Source organism: Varanus komodoensis, unplaced genomic scaffold, assembly GCF_004798865.1.
Source record: "Varanus komodoensis strain SLA01 unplaced genomic scaffold, ASM479886v1 scaffold32, whole genome shotgun sequence".
In the NCBI taxonomy this organism is placed as follows: domain Eukaryota; kingdom Metazoa; phylum Chordata; class Lepidosauria; order Squamata; family Varanidae; genus Varanus; species Varanus komodoensis.
This window is the reverse complement of record NW_025335798.1, coordinates 15,397,010-15,416,655: the sequence shown is the minus strand read 5'-3', so window position 1 is coordinate 15,416,655 and position 19,646 is coordinate 15,397,010. Positions and strand designations below refer to the sequence as shown.

Genomic DNA, 19,646 nt, shown 5'->3' with positions numbered 1-19,646 from the left:
ACTTGCCGGTTCCTGATAAGGAAGAAAACAATAATGCATCAAAGCGTATGGCATGCTTATAGAGAGGAGTTTTATGAAATAGTCGCAGAGGTTGCAGGGGGTGAACAAAGCATTAGAGGTATAACTGCAAGAAGCAAAGGTTTCCTGAAGTGGGTACTTCGTTTCCTTCGTGCCAGTGAGTGTGATAAAAGTTGTTTTGTTATTACACTTTGCCTCATGCTTATACATACGACTTAGGAAAATAGTGCTGAAATATTTTACCATGCAGGATATGTTTATGGTATCTAACACTGGAACAGTAGCAAAATATGATTCACCGCACAACTTTTATACCTAATCAGTAAGTCATTTTTGACTAAAAAAGATGATTAATTATGTGCTTATTATAATTGGTTTTAAATTTAGTCAGATTTACTGTAACTCTCCTTGTAAATAGTCACCTTGCCTTTCAATTTGGGAAGTGGGGGGGAAATCCCATGTTTAGATTAAGGAAATACTGACAAAGGGCAGTTCATACAAATGAAGCACAATATGCAGTATTGTTAGTAGCAGTAGAATATATCTGACACATACATATAAATCTGGAGTAAAAGACTTGCATTATGTTTAGTACTCTTTTGTTTTTTACACTTTTACCTGAAACATGTTATGGTATGATGAACTGAGGAAACTTTTCAGGTTTTGCAGTTGTACATGGTACCTTTGAACACGCTGTGAATTGTAATGTTAATTTGTATACAAATGAAAGCAATGGAGATAACCACAGGACAGTAGGAGTCTGAATTTCAGATAACTACCCATTTGACTGCAGAGCGCAACAGCTTATAATGAGTAGGCATGGTTTACACCATTTCTAAGTTGTGATGGGTCTTAAAAAGCCTGAACATAAGTTTGACAAGCTTTAAAATGAAATAGGTCTGAAATTTGAAGAATGGATGCTCCAAATAGATTTTAGCTGAAATAACATGCTTCAGTAGTGGCTACTTTGGAATATTCAGTAGTGGCTTCTCATTGTTAACATGCTATTTCATTTGTCTGGAGAGTTTATTGTTCTCTCTCAGTTCTTGTGCACACAAATACATTTGTGGAAGTCCAATGTGTGCATGACACATTCCGCTTATCAGGCTTGTATTATATCTGGAGCATAGCACCTGCATCTGCCTGGACTCTAGATGGGAATTGATTATATGCTACAGATGGGAAAAGTGCTACATTTAATGTGATGTGCAATATTATCATGATCTGTATCTGTTGTAGAAAATAGAGCATATTGATACCCTGGAAGCTTTGGTTCTGTACTAAAGCATAAATGCTGTTAAAGATAATCTATGGTAGCATTAATGTACACTTAACACAGAAGTGTACTTGTTGTTATGGCAACCTGATGAAGAAAAGCCATCCAGAATGCCTTGTCCATGACAATTCTGCCTAGCTTTTGTAAATTCAAGGCTGTGGCTTTCCTTATGGTGTCATTCCATCTTATTTTGGTATTCCATTTTCCCCCCTGCCTTTGGCTTTCCCTAGTGAGTCTTGCATTGTCATGATATGCCCAAAGTATGACAGCCTCAGATGGAGTGCACTTTCACTGCTAATTAGTGCAATAAAATTTTAAAAGTGCAAAGGAAGCAACAGATTTTCAGTTATGCATAGACATATGCTGTGGAGCTGCAGTATCTGATTCATGATCCTTTTGGCTATGCACATCTTTCTTTTGAAAGTGCCCCATTGTATGTTCATTTGGCCTTAGCAAACTAAGTGTGTATACAGAGTTTTCCAGAACTGAATATGTGATACAGTACAGCTTGTGTAAAGGAGCTCTACTGAACTGTCCCAGTCAAGAAGTGGAAGCATCCACTTGTTTCAGGTCTTCAGCTGGGAAGCACTGCATTTCTATTGTACAAATGGTGGTTCTCACACAATGGAATTGATGGACCTGCTGCTTGCACAACTCCGTGAGGGACAGGAGATCAGTAGGGATATAAGTGTCCCATTGGATTCCACTCAGGAATTTAGTACAAACCATGGTTTCATATTCTGGTTTATTTCAAATACTGCTATGATGATAAGCCAAGTCATAGTTAAGGTAGAGATGATAATTTGAGTAATTCTAACTTATTCACATATATCGGTAAGTATGTTTATTGAATTGCTTCTTTTTGGATAAAATTAGCATTCAGTGAATATAATATACAAAAATATAATAACATGAGTACAGTAAATTGCATCTGTGTGTTAACGCTGCCATCAGGATATCATGCTATCTTACTCAAGATTAAGCCATAGATTCTGAAGTTTTTATGTTTGCTACATTAAATTTGCCCATTTAATTTTGCTTTTAATACTTCCATATACATTTCTTTAAGTTCATGTGTGCCTTCTATTCACTGGGCATTACATTGTTAAATGTAATTAATGTCAAATCTCCATTAAATAGTCCATGTGTTAACTAAGTTGATTGTTTGAGAATCATGGTTTGGCTTTGTAAACGATTTTTGAAGTAGGTTTTTCACTAAAGCATTTTCTTTGACTTACAGAGATACCTTATAAAATGTGGTGAAAAATAGTCCTATGCCAAGTGCCCATGTGAACAAATATTAGAATATTTATATACCGCTTAATATTTTAAAAATCCTGAACTGTTTTACAGCTTCTTAGAAATCAGTACATTAGGCATTGATTTAGCTTGTATCTTCCAGCCTTGCAAGTATGCCAAGTGGTAATGTAATTTATTCCCTGTACAAAGAGAGATGTATTCCCCACATGAAATATGAAATAGCTGACTCAAGGGTAAGAGAAGGAATTGACTAAAATCCAGCTGTGTCCATCTGCTCATGGGGGTCTCTATAAGTTGATGATGAGGGCTCACGAGAACTTCAGGGGAGAGAATTTGACACATAACATTGAATTTAGGCAAGCTTGTTGTTTCCCGGATAGAATTAGTTTTCCATTAGTTCTAAGCAAGTTTAAATATGAATTTTAATGTTTGAAATCCCATTGCTTAACTTCCACTTCACAAGAAACTTTGTTTTTGTACTATCTTTTTGCATGTACCATGTAAAAACAGTATTCAAATGTTGGACTTCAATTTTTGCTTGTCCTTGAAATTCATTGTTATATTAATCAGTTAAAAAGTAAACACTTAAGAAAATGTCACTTCATTTGTTTTTTCAAGTTGAAAAAAAAGTTTCTTAAGCTTAAAGGAATACATAAGAGAATCATTTATTGAATAGATTTTAATGCTGATTTTAGTAACTGCTGAAATTTTTGCCTGTGCTATTATTCTGCCCGGTAGTAAATGTGACCAGTGATGAACTCTTTCTGTGCATTTGTTATCAATGGATAACTATACTAGACTGTGCTAAGCTTTTGTTAATGGGAGAACTCATGGTAGCATAGATTGATGAAAGCACTTGGACCCTTGTGTGATGTGTTAGATTGGAACTTGGAAGCTGTCTTCAGCACTGTGTTGCAGAATAGTAGCCCAAATATTGTGTAAAGAAATAAAAGTTTCATCTTATTTTTTGTCCCTACTTAGGCAGTGTGTTCAGATTTTACAGCCTTCCTGCCGAGCAATATTTATAGCTTACTATAAAGTTTTTGGCAGACTTCATTTACTTTAATAGAAAAATTGCCCACTCTTTAAAAACTTGTGTATGTAAAAATTCTACATTATTTCAATGTACATGGTTTTTGAGCATGTTAGATTTTATTCAAAAAATGGTGTCAAAACCAGAAAGTAATCCCATACTCTCATCATAGAAACAAAACTCCCCACAATCACTTTAGCTGGATGACTCCAGTTTTAAAATGCATTAAAAATAAATTGGCTGCTGACTACAATGACTCTTTATCCATGGTACAGAATTAATTTTTGTATATCCTTGTTTTTTCTGAAGGGTTCAAATGATATACCCATAAATTTAAAAAATAGTCTTATGTGCTGTTTATCCTATAGGACAGGTTTTCTTTTCAATTTGTGAATACTGTCATTTTCAATAATGATTTATTATTGTTGTTATTACATTACATTAATACCGCACCTTTCTTCCTCTTGAAAGAACCCAAGGCATTCTACAGATATTTCCCTCAGCAGCAACCCCATGAGCTATGTTAGGCTATAAGTGAAAGATTGGCCCAAAGTCACCCAGTGAGCTTCATGGCTAAGTAAGGCCTAGAACCCAGATCTCCCTTATACCTAGTCCAACACCGTGCCCCCTGGCTGTTGCTTTAGGGTGCAATCCTGTTGAGATGAGCCTCCAAGCTCAGAGGCTCACATTTAATCAGTGCAGAGCAAGAAGAGCAGTGGTGGTCATCTTTGCTTTCCCACTCCTCCTCCTGTACCATTTTCCCACTCCTTCGTTTCTGTATCATCACCATCTAGTGATGTCTTAGAGTGGATGGGAAGGACACTGAAGCAGCTTCAGAATCCCTCATATCTTGGCCTCCCCAGTCTCCTCTCCCTCCTTCCTAAAGCATCCCCTTTAACCTTCCTTTGTGGTTGCTTGCTCAATCTCAGAAATCAGCCAGTGCGGTTCTTTCCACTCCAGTTGTGAAGGGGTGCAAGAGGGGGATTGGAGTGCCAAGTCTCAGCTCCAGGCTTGGACCTCTGTCTCCAACCTCAGAGCTTGGGAATTCCAACTATCTTGTGATCCCTCAAACAAAATCTAGAGGCCATCGGACTGTTTCTGTAATTGTTTCCTTATGACTGTAGCTAGGTATATTTAACAAATATAGGACTTAAGAGGTTTTGATTAAGAACTAACTGCAAATGGTTTCACACATTATACAATTTATAATTCAAATATTTTTTCGTAGCTTGCATAATATCAACGGCTGGAACTCAGCACATCCCCTGTGAAAAATAATTGAGCTGAATGTCAGAGACATTCACATCCATAAAAAGAGGAAATAATTGTACTTCTCTCTTTTGCAGATTGTACTTCCTCTCTCTTGCAGGTTGTGCATGAAGTGGGGGCAAAACCAGTCTAAGATGGTCTATATCTATTTCTGTCTGATAGATTTGATTAGTCTTTACATAAAAAGTAAACTTGATAGCAGGAATAATGATCATGTCACTTGAAGAATTTTGAAGTCCCATTAATACAGGTATGGTGGCAGGAAGGTGTTGGAGGTTGGCATAATTATGAAGCAGGCAATCATGTGAACTTCAAGGGAAAGGAGAAAGCAATTCAGATAGTTATTGATAATTCTCTACAGAATTCTGATGAAAGAGTTATGATTAATAGAGACAGAATATTTTTCCAAGAGATGGAACTCTAACATCAAATAATAAGTAGCAAGGGAGTATGGAAATTTTGCTGGTTAGGAAGTAGGGTGATGCATCAGTGGGGTGTTGATTATGATCATGAGACCATTTTGAGTCTTTTTATAAACCACACAATAACTATTTTGATATTTCATCTTTTAATTCTGTACTTTACAAGCATAGTTCAAAACAGATGTCTTACAGTGTGAAACTAGGAAAAATATTTTTTTTTCTAAGCACTCAGTGTGAATTGCAGGAATTAGTTGAGGCTTTTTGACCAAGGCATTCTTCATTGGGAAAGTTAATGATCTCTTAGTTTAGGAGTGCGCAACCTGGTGCCTTTCAGATGCTTTGGACAACAACTTCACCATCTCAGATGGTCATACTGGGTTGGACTTATGGGTGCTGAAGTCCACACATCTGAACCATACTAGGTTGCCTACCTCACTTGACATTAAATGTGTTATTGGTTACTTCATAAAGTAGTATTGGGCAGCATGTTCCTGGCCTATGTAGTAAATTACACTAGACTTGTTGCTTGTAGCTAATAAAAGTGTATTTTAATTGATCATCTGCTTGGCACTTCAGTGTGTTTATTTGGTTCAGCAATTCTTGCTTTTTTAAATAGAACTTAAAAACGCAGTACAATATTGTATTAGGGAAAATTTCTGAAGGTGCTGTGTATTTTAAAACCGAGAATGTCACCAGTTTATAATATAGTAGGGTCAGTGTTGCTTTGTGTGCACCAATTGCTTGGGGAAGAGGGTGCTGTTGCATTTATACCCTACTAACCCTAACCCAATATCACACTGGCTCTCAGCTTGGTTTATTATCCGGCCCTAACTTTTCCAAAATGTCCTGAATCTCCATTTATGTAAAAATAAATCAACTGCCTAGTGAATTACATATATTTTCTAACATTCAGTAACCTTTCTGTGGACTGCTTGAATGGAGCTTGCAGACCATCAATGATTCACAAACCATAATATGAGAACTGGTGTTAGGATGGATTTGATTTAAATCAAATCAATTTAAATAATGATTTAAATCACTAGTCAGGTTAGATTTAAGTCATGGTTTGGCCAGCATGCCTGCCTTACATGTAACTAGAGGAACTTCATTAAAATATTCCCACACTGGGTCTCTTTTACGACCTGCAATTATAGGTTCTTTCCCTCCAGGGAAAGAATAATATGATAAACCTGAGGCTGTACACAAAAAGATATAAAGACTTGTGAAGTATGATGCTCAGAAGGTTTCACTTTCATTTTTACTGCTTGCGCCTCCCTCCTTACACTTAGCTTCTTGTTCATTATTGATGAACAATGGGATTAAGGTCTTTTTCTCATATCTGTATGATTACTTTATGACATTTTTGCTATGAAGAAGAGATATATGATCTCTGTAGAAACAAATTCACAGTTTTGAGAAATGTAAAACCAAGCATCTGTGATAATATCATCTAGAAAGAAAAATTGTCAAATAATCTTACAGAAACCTTTGGAAGAGCATGACGTTGTGAAGGGATTAATTTACCAACAAGTTAAATATTGCATGCATATACAGGAACATGCTACATAAGTAAAAACTAATTTAACGGATAACATTTGGACTAAAATGTATCTTAAACAGAAAAGTATCTTTAGGTAGATTTTTCCTCAAAAAGGATTTTACTTAAAAATCCAACTTAAATTTAAAAAATCCAATCTAAATTTTAAAAAATGATTGATTGTTATTCCCCTGACTGATGTTCTAATGCACTTATATCAAGCTGGTTAAAATTAATTTAACAGATTTCATAGAATCATTTGGTCTTGCAGAAGTAAAGAAGTAAGTTTACAAACTTACACAACGCAAAGCAGAGAGTAGGAACAAATGGCAAATTCACCCAGTAGAGGGATATAAACATTGGAGTTCAATGGGGACCAGTGCATTTCAGCTTATTCATACATGATCTGGAATTCAGAGTGAGAACTGAAGTGGCCAGGTTTGCTGTTGTCACCAAATAATATATGGGGGTTAAAACAAAAAGGTATTGTAAGGCACTCCAAAAGTGTCTCTTCAGACTGGGAGAATGGATCTCAAAATGGAAATGTAGTTCAGTATAAGCAAGAATAAAGTGATGCATGTTGAGGCAAAAGATCCCAGCTGTTGTGAGCATGTGTCTTCCCTTTTCCCTTTCCAGCAGGTCAAGGCAAAAAGGCTCTGCAATACAGTCCTTTATTGAGCTAGGCTCATTTTGCAGAGTAGTGTGTGCAATAATAAATTTGCTAACAAGTAGTAGCTATAAAAGTAGTGAAACATTTGTTTGGTGGAATTAGCTTTTGCACACGTCAGGAGTTGATTTCAAACGGGATCCCTCTTCTCTCTTGTCCTCCAAAGGGGTGTTGGCTCCACCCTCAGGGAGGTTTGTGGGCCAGAAAGTGGAAATGCTGGACATCACTTAATTGGTTTACTGGCTTGGATTGTCAGTGAACAATGGGCTGATGATTGCTTGTTAACCTTGGCATTTTAGCAATGCATTCCAGTCCCTCCTGTTGTTCCTCTAGCACATCTTCAGAGTCTCAACTTTCTAGATTGGAATACTGTATTTCGAGAAGGGCCCATTCCCTACATTAACCTCAGTGGTAAAAAAGGAAGTATTGTGTCACCACCAGTATAATAAATCTAATAATACCCAATGAGATCCAGTGTAATAATCATTTAAAAAAAATCTTTCCCTTTTACGCTGGTTTAGAGAAAACTTCATTATTATGGTAGAATTTTCATATAGAAATTGGGCAAGTTGAGGCAGGATTGGTATTTCAAGACTTGGAATGGAGTTGTACTATTGGAAATAAAATGAGATAGATATCTGAACATTTTGTTACTCAGTAGGTTCTCTTCTTGTCTTACCTTTGGTAATTATAGGCAGTATAATTAAAGTGTTGGTGCTTTCTGTCCAACACTATCTAGTGGTGTATTCATGGTACCAGAACTGTGGTTTCCTCTTCTTCAGTATGTCCAGTTCCAGTGATTGTAGCCCTGAAGATAACATCTCCTTTATAAGAATTCAGTCACATCTATGAAGGTATTTATTTATTTAAAGTTTTTGTATGCCGTCCCCTTGCTATATAGCCTCGGGACAGCTCACACAAATAAATAAATATAATACAAATACAGTTAAAACCCGGAAACACCCCGGCTGCACAATTAAAACCTATACATATTAAACATTGTTAAAATATTGTTTGAATAAAAAGGTCTTAGCCTGACACCGAAAAACAAATAACAACGGCACCAGGCAGACCTCTCTGGGGAGCGCGTTCCACAGATGCTTATAATAAAGTAAGGTAAAGTAAAGTAAGGTATATAATGCTTACTTACCTGGATTACACCATTGATTGCTACCAACTAGTTTTAAGTGGCTTCTTACACCTTGAAAAAAATGATCTACTGAAAACTTCTGAGGGCAGATAATTCAAGCTTTGCAACAAGAAAATATTTACACTTTAATTCAGTTATCTATTGTTGTGAATTAGTAGGAGTACTTAAGAACCATAAGTACTTAAAGGTAGCTGACATCTTTTGAGGTAGTGAAACTTTGAAAATGAACTACAATTGAACATCTGGAGAGTCAGTATGATGTAATGGATAGAATCTTGGACTAGGATCTGGGTCCTAACTCCTCCTTAGCCACTTGTTTGGATTAGTTTGGACCAGTTACAATCAATTACAGAATCACAGAATTAGAGGGGGAGTTGTCGGCCTTACTGTCCAATCCTCTGCAGGAAATCCAGAGCTGAGCCAAGCCCAACAGATAGTTGTTCAGTTATGAGCAGCTTCCACTTTGTGGAACAATTAAAGAATGTTGTTTTCCTGGGTTGTTCGCTGTGATACCCAGTGCTGAACCCAAAAATTTGGTTCTGTTTTTTATGTCCTGCTTTATTGTCAGGATAAATGTCGAATTATTTCTTCCCCAGTAACCCCAGAGTGCTGGGCTTAGATATCATGGCAAATAATCCCAGGGGCAGGGCATTCCTGGGTTGCTTCATAAAGTGGAAGTGGGCACATGGTCAGAAGCCAGCACACTTGTGGCAATAATTACAGGTTTGAGTGAGCTGGCCTATAGGCTGTTTGTCTAGAGTTTCCTCTTTTTCTCAGGCCTTTTAAAGCCAACAAAGGGTTTTTTGTGTGCAGTTTTGAAGTATCAGTTGCTTTTTCTAACTTCAGAAGTACTGGCAAATGGCAGTTAAAACACTTTCGTGCTCTTTTAAACCACCAGTGTTTAAGTACTCATTCAGCTTTAAGAAGAAAATTGCACGTGCAAAAATGGAAGGTGATGCTAACCATTATGTACCATCGTAAAAAATAATCGATTGTAAAGTTATGGATAGTGATATAATCTCTTTGAAAGTTATGTTGTTGGATACATATATGGTTGAAAATGAGCATCTTTTCAGAATGAAGTATTTTTTCTTTGTACAAATTATATGGATTATTTTCTGTGGATGTTCTTTGTTGAAATACAGCAAGAAGAAGCTTACATTTGTCAATTTAGTAAATAAGAACTGATTATCACAAAGTGGACCAACTGAGTGACTACTTATTTTTTGGTTTTGGGCAATTATTGATGGAAGCTCTGTGAAACCAATTGTGGCCTTTTTCTGTACATTTTAGTCACTGGCCCTTCAATTAGGAATCTAGAGGCTTTAAGGAGCACTGGCCTGCACTACATTCTGCGGGTGGGACTCTTGGGACCAGTATGTATTTCCCACCTCTAGCTTTGCTCTAATTATATGTAACTCTATAATCAGCTTGATATTGATTAAGTTTATAGTAATACATAGCAAGTCAAATTTGCTTATATTACCAAATTTGTATCACATTTTTCTTGTATTTTATAGCCAAAATTAAATTGGCTTTGCTGGTGAATAATGACTAATTATAAAGTTAATTAGACTATTCATGATAGTGTTGGAAGCTTTAGATATACTTGAAGCTTACACATTCTCAGTAGGCATTACCTGACTTTTCTTTTGAACTTTAAAATGGTTTGCAAGAGAGTAAGCTGACAAATTTGAGCTGAAAAATTTGAGCTGTTGTGAGCTGCCCCGAGGCTTTGTTGCAATGGGGGTGGCATAAAAATGTTTTAAATAAATAAATTTGTCAATAACCCATATTTAGTGAATTTTTCTTTTCCTTTCATTTTAATCAGTAGGGTTAAAACTGATTTCTTTGGTCTCTTGACACTCCAGAAAAGCTCTGAAATATACTTTGTGAGAAGCAAACCTTTGTTGAATATGATGTGAGTTAAGTACTTAGAAGCCATATGTACATTATATGTCTAAATACAGCAATTTTAGTTAGAGTATTTGATGTATAGGTAGTTCTTTAAAGTAATTTGATCCTACGTAAAGAATTGAGCTCCCAGGGTGGCTTGCCTATAGTTAGCAAGAATCAGACAGTTCCTTTCCTGCCTGCTTGCAATTGAAAAAGATATGAGTGACAAAAGGAATAAGGGATGAGAGGGAAGAAGGAAAAAGTAAGCGGCCTTCAACGGGGCTGATGGTGGAATAGCTCTGCTTCCCACCTTGTCTCCCTCTGCTGCCACTTGCTGAAATTATTGCTCATGATGAACAGTAACAGAATGAGTTTGATGGGGGTGGTATTTTAGCAGGGCTCATAGGATGACCATGTTTCCCACCTGAAAGTAATGAAATGCCTGAAGATAACATTGCTGAGAGAATCTGGAATCAATTATATATTGCTAAGAACTACTAAATAATGAAGACTACTGCTTGCTAGTGTAAACTGAACTAAAAGAATATCTAATTCTGTGTCCTGATAGAGTTGCATTTTGCTTTACATGCACTATCATGACTACTACATCACAAAATTTATTTTCCAGAACTGATTTGGAGAAAAAATTCCTAGTAAGTGGGTTTCATCCCATTTCAGAATTTTTCTGTTTAAAAGATTTCCAGAACCATATTTACACTGATTATCAAAGTATATTTTCCTTTTCTTCTACCTGACCCACTGCTCTATCCTAATTACATTCTTATTCAATAAATTTCTCATTAATATGGATACTAAACGGTTCTATTTTAGCTTCAGCTTTTTGAGCAAGAACATAGTAGTAGAGATGCAAGCAGGTCAGTACTGAATGGCTAGAGTGTCTGCCAATGGTGTTGTTTATTTTCATGACTCATAGTTCTGATTTTTGCTAAAGTAGCCATGAATATTTTTGGATATGCTGAATTGTAGAATTTGAGCTTATACTTTACTGGAAATACATCTTAGCATTTTTCTTCCCATCTTCAAGATGTATTTGTTTGTGCTGGATCACTTCCATCATAAGCTACTAAGCAGTCTTTTAAATCTTGAATGGTCTTCTGTTTTGATTTTTCCTGAGTTCACATTTTCTGAGTACTAGGGTATTGCCTGACCTCTGTTCTTTCATGGAACTTGGTATTCTTGAACCAACAGCCTGGCTCCCTGAATGTTTCCTCAGAATTTAAATCCTGTTTAGTTCAGTAGCTTTCATGCCATTGTGCAAGTGAATGTGTGTGCTATTGCATCCTGGATTTTCAGTTCCTTAGGATATCTTTACTATGAAAACACTTTCATAGTAACAATGCATGTAAGTTTTGCTTTGCGTTGATTAACTTTGGAATCAGAAAGCAACTTTGCTCTATTTTTTTTTTTTAATTGCTCAGGCAAAGTTTGATTGAAGAAGCCCCAGTTCCAGAACAGTAAATGACATTAAGGTCTTCCAGCTCTCAATTTACTTAGAACGTAGTGTGTGTGTGTGTGTGTGTGTGTGTGTGTGTGTGTTTGGCACTGAAAGTGCTGCAAATAATAGTTATTTTAATAGAACTTTGACACTAGTTCTTCTGAGAGGATCCAATTTTGGCAAATGGTTGAGGTGTTTTGCATGAATAAAAGAAGCCAGAAGCTGTGAGAGTGATAATCTTCCTTGTGCTTTATCATAAAAAGGGCTCTAAAGCTCACCATCTGCATCATTTTGGCAACTAAAGCTTGGATTTAAGAATGCATATCTATTGGCATATGATATCCAGTTTCAAACAAAGATATGAGCATGGAAGGAAATGATTTTGCTTTGCTTTATCATTGCATTTATTAGTACAGTGCCTCCCCTACTTTTTAGCCTCTATTATGTGTTGTTGTTGGCCAAGCGAGAGCTACCAAGTAGGTCAATTTTATTAAACCAGAAGATTCATAGTAGCAGGCATATAAGAAATCCAATTTCTTCTTTTTGACTTCCTGGCAGAAGATGAACTGTAGCATAACTTCTTGCTAACTTCAAGTGAAAGCAATTTTAAGTTTCTAGATTATCATTCCTGATAAGCAGTATCTATCCTAATATGGACTTGGCTAAGCCTTCCATGTGGTCTAAAGTTCATGTTTGGATCTGTCCAAAAGCCAATGAGGAGCAGGAGACAAATTTATTTTGCAACTATGAGCATATCTAAAGAAAAAGATCTCAGTAATGCAATCTGTGAAATCTGTTGGCTTGAATATAGAATTTGGTAAATATTGGTGTAATTCAGACAGGACTATGATAGAGTAGAGCCTGCGCACCTTACCAGCTCATGAACATGTCACTTTTTACTGCCTATTTTATGTACAGGGTATGTGAAAAGTAAATTCTCATCTGTATTGATTTCTTCACCCTTCTTGGATGTAATGGCAGTTGAGATAGTTTCTGTTCAGAATCAGAAGCCTGAGCTTGATAATGGACTGAATGTGGGCCAATAAATTGAAGATCAGTCCAGATAAGATGGAAGTGCTGTTGGTGGACGGTCTGCCAGCTGAGAGGATGGACATCTACCAGTCCTTGCTGGGGCTGCACTCCCCCTGAAGGACAGGGTTCTCAGGGTTCATAGCTTGGAGGTGTTCCTGGGCCAAAGCTATCACTTGAGTCTCAGGTAGACTCAGTGGCCAGGAGCACCTTCTTTCAGCTGCGATTGATTTATCAACTACAGACCTGCCTGGAGAGGAAGAGTCTAGCCACAATCACCCATGTTCTGGTAACCTCTCAGCTGGACTACTGTAATGCAATTTACATGGGACTGTCCTTGAAGACGATTTGGAAACTTCAGTTGGTACAGAACAAGAGGGCACAATTTCTGGTACAAGCAGGACCGCGCGCCCATGTGATACCAGTACTGTACCATTTTCATTGGTTACCAGTTTTGCTCCAGGCCAAATTCAAATTTCCTGTTTTAACATATAAAGTCCCTAAAGAGCTTGGGACCAGGGAACCTGAAGGACCTCCTGTTCCCATTTGTACCTACCCAGCCCTTAAGATCTATCTTGGAGGCCCTTCTGAAAGAACCACTCTCTAAGGAGGTAAGGAGGATGGCTAATAGAAGAGGGGCCTTCTCAGTAGCTGTGCCCAACTTGTGGAACAGCCTCCCCAAAGCAGTACTGCTGGTTCCTTTGCTACAATCTGCATTTTCTAGGCATTATTTATTTATTTATTTATTTATTTTTCGATTTATATCCTGCCTTTTTCCTACAAAGGGCTCAAGGCAGCTTGCATCTCGTCTTCCATCTCATCCCCACAACAACAACCCTGTGAGGTAGGTTGGGCTGAGAGTCTGTGACTGGCCAAAGTCATCCATGGCCAAGCGGGGACTAGAACCCAGATCGTCTGAGTCCCAGTCCCGCGCTCTTAACCACTGCAGCACACTGGCTCTTTTAAAGCTGTTCTTAATATGAATAGTTTTAAATTAATGTGCCTTCAGCTGTGCACTGTTTTGTTTTATTGCTGTCTGTATATTGTACTTTTGATTACTGTTTTTATTGTTATTACATGTTTTATGGGTTGTAATTCTCTTAGAGGGCCTTTGGACTGATTCAGTGGATAACAAGTTTATAAATAAATAAAACTAATATTGGTGTAAATGAAGGAGCATCAGCTGAACTTACCACTTCCCTTGTGATGAGTTTCATTCACATGTTGCTTGGGGGAATCTGTGTGTATGTGTTCAAGAAGTATTTAATTTATGAATAAATTCCCAATATTTTGGGGGCTTATTTTCATGTAGATGTAATAGTGTTAGAGTATGTAAGTAGGGATGTACGATGAGTGTAAATTAGCATAAGGAATATATATTGACTAATGTTGGTTACACCCTGTTTATAAATAAAATATTTAAATATTATTTCTAAATCACACAGTCTGCATATGTACTTTCTGGGTGTAACTATTTGTTTCTTGTTGACATTGACTTATGAATTAGTATATTACTTCCCAAGTAGCAGAACATAATAGGGTTCTACTGCTACAGTTGTCTAATGTTCTTTTAAGGAAAAAATTGAAAGTTGCATGAAGGTCTTGCAGACTACTTAATAGATTTATTTTTCTTCCACAAATCATAATAAAATTAAAATCATATTTTAATAAGAACAATCCTTCAGTACCCAGATCATTATCAAAACTTGTACTATATAAAAATCATTGGCCCTGGACCTGGCCACTGAGAAAAGCCCATTGAACTGGTAATTATGTTAGGGACAAAAAAGTAAGGAATCCAAGGCAGCTTAACTATTTATTTATTTAAAATATTTATACCCCACCCTATACACAGAAGAACCTCAGGGTGGCTTACCAAAAAAAAGCAAAACAAACAATCCAACAATTAACAATAATTAAAAATGTACATAAAGCCAACGATAACATTTCACAAAGAAAACAAAATCAAAACAGAATCAAAAAACCGAGCAAAATCAAAATGCGACTGTGAAAAAGATTAAAATTCCTAACATTTAAAATGGTGGGCAAATAAAAAGGTTTTTGCCTGGCGCTGAAAAGAATATAAAGTCGGCACCAGGCAAACCTCTCTGGGGAGCGCATTCCATAGTCTGGGCGCCACCACAGAAAAGGCCCTCCTCCAGGTGGAGACCATTCTTACCTCTTTTAATAAAGGTTCCCAGAGCAGAGCCTTTCCTGCAGATCCTAAGGGGTACAAGGGCTCATACAGAAGGAGATGTTTCTTCAGGTATCCTGGTACCTAGCCCTTCCCTACTCCATTTTATGCTCACAACAGCAACTCTATGAGGTAGGTTAGGCTAAGAGTGAGTGACTGGTTCAAAGTCATCCAGTGAGCTTCATGTCCAAGTGGCGACTAGAACCCTGATCTACTGTTCAGCATTTTTGTTGGATAATCCTGCCTTAATGTTTTTAAAAGCTTCTGTCTCCATTGTCTGTAAAAATAAATCAAGTGCCAGGTTGATTGCAGGTATTCTCCACTGTTCCATAAACTCCATAGACTACGTAAATGGTGCTTCTGAATTATCATTGGTTCACATACCCATGGGGACCTCTGTTCTAGTGGGTTTATAAAAAGCTGGTTAAAATTAATTTATTGACATTACTCATCCTCTGAGGTTTATAACATTTAAAAATCATGAAAGTGTGACTTTTAGCAATGTGTTTCATTTAAGCACATCTGAGATATAGCACACGCAGCATCTATAGCATTACATAGATTAAAATGTAATGATACTGTTATTTATTCTTTCATCCAGAAGGGGCAGCACATTAGATTATCTTCATTCTCCATTGTTAGGGACCTGCTCTCTCTTCCAGTCTGGTGCAATACTGCTTTTTCAGGACTGTATAAAATCCTACATATGGGTAGTTTTTTAAAAAAGAGAACATGCAGGAGTGTCCTGACAGAACACAGCACCTGGGAGGCTTTTTGGAAGCAAGTAAGACAGAGCGTAATGATTCTGTCCTGCTCGCTTAGCAATATATGCTAGGCATTGCACAAAACGTTAACAGCTTGTTTATGGCTTACAATAAGTACAGTGTACAGGGTAGTGGGAAGGTATCTAGACACAAAGTTCATTTCATTGATTGCCAGATGGTGAGAGCAAATTGGATTTTGGAAAATACCAAGCTGGAAGGTCCTTTAAAAATATTTAAAAGCCTCTGCCTTTAATTAGGATGCACTGTATAAAAAAGAAGGAAGAGCAGTCAATGGTGCAGCAATTGTAATAGAGAAAAAGTGTGGAATTTGGAGAAAAAGAGGTGATTTTATGCAGAGAAGAGAGAATGAGAAGAAATTAGTTGTTAAATAGGTGCATAGCTAATACAATTGTTGCTTGTTGCTGCTTAGCTGTATATCACTGTGCTAAATGTGACTACTTACATGAAGTACATGAAGTGCCTATAATTTAGTAGAGTAAGGTTAATTGTTTAGCTTGTATTCTTGTTAGTTTATAGCGCCTAGTACCTAAATCTCAGTATATCTATATCTACGCCTATAGAAATGGAACATTAAAATTAAACATAAATACCAAATACTAGTGCCTGAAGAAAGTCTCTCAGTGATAGCTTTAGTAATGACTGAAAAGGAAAAAATTATAAGCAAAGGAAAAGATTATAAGTGTAGACACTGACCTAGTTAGAGGGCCCTTGGGCCAATTTAGCAGAGTTAAGATAAATAAATAAATGTTCAAATTTAGTGGAAAATAATGGGTTAATTGCTTGCTCACTTTACTGATTCAGTCCACAGTTTGCCATGCGTGATGGGGAGCAGGGAAGTACTCCACCTCCTGTGTTCCCCACTTCCAAGCTGTGCTTAGTCCAATTCTCCTGTTTTAACACTATATCAATGTGGGTGTTTCATGTGAACTGGCCCATTGAAATCTTTGATGTTTGTTCAGTATGCACATTTGTGCAGTACGTACTGAATGATGAATGTAGGGGAGTAAATATCAATAGAATAGAAATAGTAATACTGGGTTAGAAGAACTGTGCATAAATCTGATTAAGTTTGGGAAGTTTTACTGCAGCTTATCTTGCACAAGTGTTTTTTGAATGGAAAAGCTGCCTTTCCCTTTCAGCTGAGTGATCAGCTGCAGTTAAAACTGTGAAACACCACTGGTTTCATGTGCCTATCTTCTGCACCTATGGTCTTAAGTTAACTGCCAAATTATAATATTGTACTTCTTCCTTCAATCTTCCCATTGCTTGAGATGTGGAATCATTATGTTTCACTTATGCAACTTCTGTTTATGATTCAGGGAACAGCCATCTATGATGAGAGATCAGTCCTGAATATTATTATAAATTAGTATTCTTGTGGTATTGGTTTGTAAATATAGCAAGACCTCCATATCTCACTGCATTTTCACCTAACCGCAGTTGACCTTGGTCCAAAAGAGAAGTCAGAAGGTGCCATAAAGTGCCAAAGAGAAGTCATAAAGGGCTTTCTTTAAGTGATATTTCTCAATTTAATACAAAAGGGGGGAAATCATATGCTGAGGTTGCTAGGATGCACAGTAAGAAGAAATGTTCTATCCATGAAATTGTGAAAAAAGAAATGTTAGTGTTCACAGTTATCCACGGTTTCAGGCATCTGCTGAATCCATGGGGGCTTAGAATCTATCCCTGTGGATATGGGGATCCTGCTGTTCATCCTTTGTTCCTGGTTGCTGCCGATCTAACCTGTTGATGTTTTTTGGTCTTTGCAGGTATACCAAACTGGGATATGCTGGTAATACAGAACCACAATTCATCATTCCATCATGTAAGTTTTTTGTGTATATGTTTTGAGCAAACTACAGTTGTATATAAGGGTATTTTCATTGGCTTCTCATCACCTAATTTAGAACATGGTTTTAAGATTACAAATATACATTTCTCTGAACTAAGCCCTCTGTGTGATTTCTAGGAAAACATTTTAAATACTTGCATTGTAAGAGGTTCACATAATAAACAGACAATTGAAATTGCGTTAAGATGCAAATTTATGAGGTGTGCAAGGTACCGGATTTTTGATTATATGGGATCTGTATTACTTTTGCAAAGGAGTTCATGCAGAAGTATTTAACAGCAAAGTGTTTAGTTAACATTGAAAATAATTGTATGAACATGGCATTTTAAGTCCTGTTTTTAATATGTGTGCCGTGTCTGTGTGTGTGTGCGCGCTTAACAAATTTCTACCTAGTTTTCACATCATACTTGACATAACTTCTGAAATTTGCATGATACTGTTTGTGCTTTCAGTAAAGGATGCTTGGTTTTGTTGAAGTCATTCTGAGTAGAAATTAGAACTCAATTTGTTATTAGAAATCTGTTGTCTGTTAACCCTTTCAGTAATTTGGCACTAGGTGATTGATTGAGCTATGTCCTGGTGAGAAGTTTAATTTCATTGTCTAGTAAATAGACACAAATTTTATAACATCAAAAGAGCTTAAAGGAGGAAGTTTGTAAAGTTGTCAGCATCAGGATGGCAGTGGTGGGTCTCATTGGGACACCTGACCTGGTTTATTGATCCAGGAACTATCCACGATACTTTTGTGTTCGGCTCCTAAGGATTAGCAAGAACCCTACTTAAGATACAGAAAGCCAATAGGTGTGGACTGGCTGGCTCTGCCTGTCTTGTTTGACCTGCCTGAATATCAACTCATTTAAATTTTCTGCATGCTTGTGAAATCATATCATGAGTAATAGATAATCTTGGAGGTGCCATTCTTCTTTCTCTTTAGAGAAAGACAAATCAATCCATTTTTTCAGTTTGGAAAGAAGTACTGTTCAAGGAGCAGTAGTATAAATAAATGAAATGAAAACATTTATTGTTTCCATCATTGCTGCCAAATTAATGAATAATTATGCTAATTGCAGTTACTTGTTTTAATCTGTAGCCCAGAATAAGACTATCTGAAATTAACCTAAACGGCTTGGGGACACGGTATCTAAGGAAGAGCCTCTTCCACATAAACCTACCTGGCTCCTTAGATCTGCCTCTGAGGCCTTTCTGAGGGAGCCCCTTCCTCAGGAAATAAGGATGGTGGCAAGAAGAAAAAGGGCCCCTTTGGGAGGAGCACCTTGACTTTGGGTTGAGCTCCCCAGAGCGGTTTGCCTGTCACCATCTTTATACTCTTTTTGGCACCAGGCAAAGACCTTTTTATTCTGGCAATGTTTTAATTGTTAAATTGGGTTTTAATAGTATTTTAATAAAATGGGATATGTCTTTTATGAAATCATGAGTTTTGGTGGATGTTTTACTATTTATTGATTGTGGTATTTTATATTGTTTTTGTATTGTTCTTATATGGTTTTTATTGTTGTAACCTGCCTGCCATGTGGCTAATGGGATGGGTTAGAAATCTATACAATTAATTATTTTTTTCTTAAATAAGTGCTGATTTTAATATTTCTTTAAAGAAACCCCAGCTTCTGTTGAAATATTTCTCTATAAATCAATGTTGTCTTAGCATGACTTTTTAAAAACTTAATTTTACCTATATCACCATGTAAATAGATTCACATAGCATTTCTTATTTAGTTTTTCATTCTCTTTTTACCATAGGTAGGGTATCTTATAGCCCTGAGCAGCTATTATGCAATTTTATT

General features: G+C 36.8%; 1 protein-coding gene across 1 annotated transcript in view; it reads left to right on the top strand.

The window, feature by feature from the left end:
* ACTR3 (actin related protein 3) overlaps positions 1-19,646 on the top strand; it is a 40,168-nt gene that overhangs the window by 1,425 nt on the left and 19,097 nt on the right. The window contains exon 2 of the mRNA XM_044438130.1: positions 17,762-17,817. Within this exon, the coding sequence (XP_044294065.1) occupies positions 17,762-17,817 (56 nt within the window). The remainder of the gene's footprint in view (positions 1-17,761; positions 17,818-19,646) is intronic.